Genomic DNA, 6,331 nt, shown 5'->3' with positions numbered 1-6,331 from the left:
TACACAGGATTTTGTATGAATATATCTTTTCATATCCTTGAATAACAAAACCAGAAGAATAAATTGCTGAATCACTGTGACTAAGCTTTGGGAAACACTTAGGTAAAAGAGTGGTAGGAGGTACCAGTTCGGGCACTTTTCCTTTCTCCCTCACATTGAAGGACCTTTCACGTGCAAGATTAGTTAACAACTGACCTATGCCCTCAACCTCAATTCATTCTTACCAAGCCATTTGCTTTAGTTTCTAAGACAAGGGCTTTGGTAGCCAAGGTGAACTTTGAATTCTTAATCTTTCTGTCTCCGCCTAGGCAGTAGTTTCCTTAGCCAATCCATTCCAGACAAGGCCTGGAGAGGACACCCAACTCTGGAAGCTGCTGTCAGCTATTTGCAGTGCTGTGCTGTCAAAGAGCCGGGGTGTGCAGGCCCCAAGCAGAAGCACAAAGTGGAAGGCCTGTTTCCTAGGTAAAGTCTCTTGCTGTCTACAGGGGAAAGCTCTGTGGACCAAATTTTATTCTTTGTAGAAACAAAGTCCTGCCCCAGCATCCTCCATTGTCTTAATCCATAGCAAAATTAAGAGCTGCTGTCTTCAGAGGGTAACAGCATCCTGGCAGTCTACTGTAGAGGTAGAACTTGCTGGAAGGTCTTAGTCCCATATCTTAGAGTCAGCTGTCATCCTCTTCCTCAGAATCTCCCTCAGACTCAGGTGCGCTCTCAGGTAGGTCATCGTCCATCTGCTGGAACCTTCCCGACTGGGCATCCCACATGTATTTGATGGTCACTTTGAATTCAGCCATCTCATACCCAAAAAGCTTCTGTAAGAGGTGGAGGAAGCAGAGTGAGGAGGAGCAGCTGTGAGCCATGTCCCAGCAGAAGGGTAATGACATCGGCCCAGACTCACCAAGACACGGGCCTGCTCTGGGGTCAGCACATCCCCCTCCTTGCACACTTCGTAGTCAGATAGCAGGGTCACCACACCTGCGGGAGGGCGGCCCCAAGTCACTCCCAGCAGAGGCTCACGTGGCACCTGCTGCTAGTGCTCAGTGCTAGGGGGCATTTGGTCTTAGATTGTCTTCCCTGCAGCTCAGCACCCACAGGGACCTCCTCCATGTCCTTGAGGAGGTGAGTGCACAGCCTTCCTTCACAGGAGAAACTGGAGAAGTGGCTGGGCAGAGGGGAGAGCCTGGGGGAAGGTGGTGCTGAGCTCCTTTTCCTTCTGGACTTCCTGTACCTTCGTATTTCCTTTCCCACCTCCCCCCTCCTTTTTGAGACGGGGTTTCTCTATTTACCCTAGTCTGTTCTGGAACTCACATTGTAGACCAGACTGTCGTCAACTCAGAGTTCCATTTGTCTTTGCTTACTGAGGGCTGGGATTAAAGGCTTACCCCATCACCACCCACCTCCTTCCTTTCTTCAATTTCTAGATTTATTCTATGTGTAGGGGTGTTTTGCCTGCATGTATGACTGTGGTACCAAGTAAATACCTGGTGCCTGTGGAAAACCAACCACTATTCTTAACCCTAAGCACCTCTCCAGGCACCTACCTTTCTTAAGGGCAGTGGGCAAGCCTAGCTGCCTCAGCTGTGGCTCCATGGAATGAGGGAACTGCTCCAGGGGGCCTGGATCCAGGCTCACAGTTAAAGTTGCTTTGTTCCCAGCTCGAGCAAAATCCATTTCTGTATACTTTGTGAACCACCTAAGGAGGAGAAAGGTAATGGGAAAGTTCCCTGCTGTGCCACCATTGAGGTGAAGTCTGGCCCTCCTTTGAGTGCACATGATGTGACCTGCTGTCCCTGTACATCTTGGCTGTGGACCTGCAGCCAGTGGGGAGGACCATGCTAGACAGAAAGAGAGAACCCTGGTTACAAAACCCTGGTTTTAGTCAGAGGCTTCCAGAGCCAGCCCCAACTCGATGTTACCACGGGGCCCATCTTTTCATCTCTCCCTGACTCTCAGCTTCTCTCCCCACGTCCCTCACTCACTCGTTCACCTCCTCCTTCGTGCGGTTGGTAAAAAGGAGCCCAACTTCACCTCTCAACTTCTTGCTGACCTGAAAAAGGAAAGTGGGCATCACTGCTCCTTCTCTGAGGCCCTTCCTGCAAAGGGGACACCCGGTTATCATCTAACACCTTTCCTGATTAGTAGAACTCCTAAGAGGCAGAAGAGAAGGACATCAGGGGAAGAACCCCCTGGGTCTGCAGATTAACACAGGTTTACGCTGAGCTCAGCTCCCCCGAACCCACAGAGTCACACAGCAAAAGGGAAGAGCAGCAGAGGAGGCAGCAGAGCTTGGGTCCCACTCAGTGAGGGCCAGTGACCTACCTGATGCAAGTTGTCTTTGTATTCGTCAGATGGGCTTCGACCTAAGGCCACCATCATCACCTTGTTTTTGCCAAAGAACATCCTATCAAGAAATGGGGGTGTGAGCCAATCCCTAGGAGTTCAGGGAGCCCAGAACCAGATTTTGCCAGAAGATCTGTTCACCGTAAGCATCACAAACCATCCATCCTGTCTGGCTGTTGGGAGAGCCATGTGTAACAGTCCCTAGTAGAGCTGGTGCAATGGTAGACTGACTCCAGAACCACCTGCCCAAGTACTGCAACCCATGTGCTTTGGGGTCAGTCTGCAGACGTACATAATGACATTCTAGCAAACCGGTAAGCCAGATCCTAGGGGCCACTTTTCTGAAGGAACCGATCTCAAACATCCCCAGTGACCACCAAGTCCTGTCGCCCAGCAGCGCAGGGAATGCCCATCTCTAGCACAAATGGTGCCCCCAGCAAGTGAGCTGCAGACCCAAAGGGTCACCTGTGCTACTGTGCTCTGATGGGGCAGCCCAGACGTCCACCCGTGCCCTGTCCTCTTCCCAGTGCCCGCTCACCGGCTGTGCTTCCAGGCATTCCGGATGTCCTTTAGCTTGCTGTTCCTCATGTTGGCCACAGAGAAGATAAAGAGGTACTTGTAGGTGTCCACACATTTCCGAAGCTGTGGGACAATTCATGAGGTTCTGGAGCTGAAGGGGCAGTATGGGTCGAGCAACTTTGGCCTCATGCTAGAGAATCACCTATAGGCCTTTAATCTGGTCATCCACCACTGACATGACTGACACCAAGGCCACCCACCACAGGAGAAGGTGAACATACCATATGGTCTTCCATGACCAATGTTTTCCTTTGTGTACTTAGTTAATATAGAAACGGCTACTTGCCGTCTACAGGCCCCTGCTAAGTCAAATCACAAGGAGCCTCATCATTTTGATAAACAAGGAGAGACACCTCATCCACACTGCCCTGCCCAGGCTGCTAGCTGCAGCCTCTCTGTGTAGAAGCTTCACTTCCAGGTAATTTATGCACCAGGAGACTGGACTTCCTTGGCCCTCAGCAGATGGATAGCCACAATCACCACACCAGTGATTTCCAGCCTTCTGACAGTGGGAAGCATTACAAACTCACTAATAACCTATGTTACCCAGAGCACAAAACAGCAATAGCACCACCTGGTCCTGGGACACAGGGATACTTCGGGGATGGGATGGAGGGTTGTGTAGAAATTACATTTACTGATGTGGAAGGCACACAGAGCTCAAGCAGAGCTGGGACCATGAACGGCAGTTTTTAGCGGCAGCTGTGGTGCTGCTGCAGAAAAGGGGGCTGGATAGGAAGCTTTGTGGCTATGGATTTTAAAACACTGCTAACAGTCCTACCCCAAGCCTATCAAGCAAACACACATTAGAAAAATACAGGAGTAAGCTCTTACCTCTTCTATCAGGTTCTGTTTCAGTTCCAAGCCTTTCTTGGCAGTTTTTGTCAAGGAAACTAAAACCAAGAAAAGGAGGTGGTGGTGAGTGATGAATCTGGATACTTTAAGAGATTAATTTTGCTTCCTTCTTTGCAGGTGTGGCTGAACTAAGCCAGTGTGGAGGCAGCAATGGGCCCTGTCATTTCTGGCATTCAAGGATGAGAGAGTGCTTGCTTATCTAACATTCTTGGACCCAGAGATCCCTAAATACACCTCCTAACAAAAACCAGCTGCCCTTAGTCCCTTGGGCTGACTGCTGGATTTACTGCAGCGTGGCAACAGGGCTCATTCCTGCTGACAGAGTGCTCTCAGTGGCAGCCCTAACATGCTGGTTGAGACAGGACCCTTCCTGCTATAGGGCATGGTACACAGGCCACCAGTGGCTAGGTTCAGCTATGGAATGATAGTGACAATTCTTTCTTTCTTTCTTTTTTTTTTAAGAGCTCTGGTGGTTTTAAAAGGAAAGCGTTTCTGGTTTATTTCTCACCAGTCAGTTCTGGCATGCCTCTAATAACATCAGAGTCACCAGGGTCAATGATAGCAAGTGTGCATACTCAGTAGTGTTTCCCACATGCTGTGCCCAGTTCAATGTTATTGCACTGTAGTGATGGACCCCAGTCTTAGCCAACATGGCATAGCACTCTATTTCAGATTTCCTCAGGGCCGGGCAGTTGTTGGCGAGGATGACCAGCTTGGCTTTGCCCTGCCCGATCATCCTGAGCGCCGGTTTGTAGCCCAACATGTACTTCCCGCTCTTCATCACCAGCTGGAGCCTGGAGTTGATGGACTCCAGGCACTTTTTCTTTTTCTTGGCGGCCATCTTCCTGCCTCAGTTTGGCACAGCCCCGAACCAAGAGCAGCCGCCAAGATGGCTGGGGAGCCAGAAAGGCTCCTCTTTTTTTTTTTTTTTTTTTTTTTTAAGGCAGGACCTTTCTACAAGGCTGCCTGGGTTGGCCTTTAACTCAAGATACATTTCATTGCTTTCTTGTATGTACCAACTCATTCTGTTGGGACCACATCTTTTCTGCAGTTCAGTTTTGCATCTGCTCGAATGGTAACAATGATGGCGGGGATGGGGTGGAGCACAAGAATATCTTCTGATAAGTTACTGAGGCCCAATTTGTCCCACTTCCAAAACAGCTCCTGGCATTTGCTAAATCTGAGCAGGGCTCCCTCCACAAAACCAAGTGACTTCCTAAGGAGGTACCAGAACTTCCCTACAAAGCCCCGTGTGTCCCCAGCAGGTGATACGGCCTTTTATCTACCCTGCCCTGCCGGTCACAGTCCCTGTTTACAATGCACACAGTCAAAGGCAACTACATTGGGCCACCCGTTCCCCAGACTCTCCACCGCTAGGATTCTGGTCCAACTTAGCATTCTCCAGGTGGTTATTGGCCATCCTGCTTCCCGCTCTGCCCTCACATCCTCCAGGCTATCAACACAGCCACATGTAAAGCCACACCAGAGGCCCGATACTTTCCCCGCCGTCCTATTTCGTGCTCTTTACTACAGCCACATTGGCCTCTTGTCCTACAGTATGTTAGGTACAGACCCCTTTCACTTTGTGTTCCTCTATTCAGAACAACCTTCTCTCAGACAACTGTACAGGTTCCTTATTTTCCTTTCCCCAGGTGTTTTGTTTACTGTCTCATCACTGAGACACACGCCCCCTTCCCCCGCACTAAACAGGTGAGTTTGATGAAGCCAGACCACCTGGCTTCTGTTCAACTGTCGTCTTCTAACACCCACCAAAGTGCCAGTCCACTAACTGGATACGGTGGCCCAGTTTGGAATTTGAGGCCAAGGCAGAAGATGCAGAGTTCAAGGCCCCAGCATTTACATTAAAAAAAAAAAAGGGCGAAAAATGCAGTAGCCGCAACCAGGTACGCTGACGCATGCCTGTGAAACCCCTACATTCTGGAGAGGATGAGGCTGTGGGAAGCCTGGTGAACACAGCAAGCGTGAGCTACAATCGCAAGACCCTGTCTCAAACTCGCACTCGCGCGGCAGGGGGTGAAGCTCAGTGCTCAGCTGGTAGTGCTTGCCCTGACTAGCTCGGCATTTAGGTTTAGTGGTGCATGCCTGTAATCCCAACAATCCTGTGGTAGGATCAGCGGTCTAAGACGATCCCCGTGGGCGAGTTCGAGGCGAGCCTGGGATACAAAGTTCTATCTCCGGAGCTGCCTGTCGGTGCGGCCCAGACTCGCGCTTCCCCGGTGACTTTCCGAGGCCAACCCGCCTCCCCGGCCTCCGGATCTCCTCGGAGAGGCCTCGGTGTCTCACCCGAGTCCCCGTCGCCCCCAAGACCGAGGTCCCCCGAGCCCACCTTTCTTGTCCCGCTTGGATTTCGGCATCGCTCTGAAGACACGTGCGGCGGAAGACCAGACGGCCCGTCAGGACCCGGGCGGCGCAGGGGCTTCTGGGAAGGCGCTCGGGGCTGCCCCTCGCGTGTGCCTGACCTGACCTGAGGCGGGCTGGCTGTCTCTGCCCGTTTGCACTCAGCCCCGTGCCTGGAAGGGCACCTCTCGGTCCGGGG

The 6,331-nt window shown here is 51.4% G+C and overlaps 1 protein-coding gene and 1 pseudogene across 2 annotated transcripts; both read right to left on the bottom strand.

The window, feature by feature from the left end:
- On the bottom strand, positions 1 to 6,321 carry Mrto4 (MRT4 homolog, ribosome maturation factor). Of its 2 annotated transcripts, none has more exons than XM_027399854.2 (8): positions 6,122 to 6,321; positions 3,754 to 3,812; positions 2,879 to 2,982; positions 2,320 to 2,401; positions 1,980 to 2,047; positions 1,542 to 1,693; positions 899 to 975; positions 1 to 812 (listed from the first exon to the last, which is right to left on the bottom strand). In XM_027399854.2, exons 1-8 carry the CDS (start codon positions 6,147 to 6,149, stop codon positions 663 to 665), a joined length of 720 nt encoding a protein of 239 aa, XP_027255655.1. In that variant the 5' UTR covers positions 6,150 to 6,321; the 3' UTR covers positions 1 to 662. The 2 variants fall into 2 exon arrangements, with proteins under 2 accessions (XP_027255655.1, XP_027255656.1); XM_027399855.2 differs by having other exon boundaries at positions 663 to 812; positions 2,879 to 3,010.
- Positions 3,829 to 6,113, bottom strand: LOC103164126 (annotated as a pseudogene).
- Positions 6,322 to 6,331: the final 10 nt, after the last annotated feature.

The sequence above is a fragment of the Cricetulus griseus genome, chromosome 2, assembly GCF_003668045.3.
Source record: "Cricetulus griseus strain 17A/GY chromosome 2, alternate assembly CriGri-PICRH-1.0, whole genome shotgun sequence".
In the NCBI taxonomy this organism is placed as follows: Eukaryota; Metazoa; Chordata; class Mammalia; order Rodentia; family Cricetidae; genus Cricetulus; species Cricetulus griseus.
Note: the sequence above shows the minus strand (reverse complement) of the source record. Positions and strands in the feature narration are given on the sequence as shown.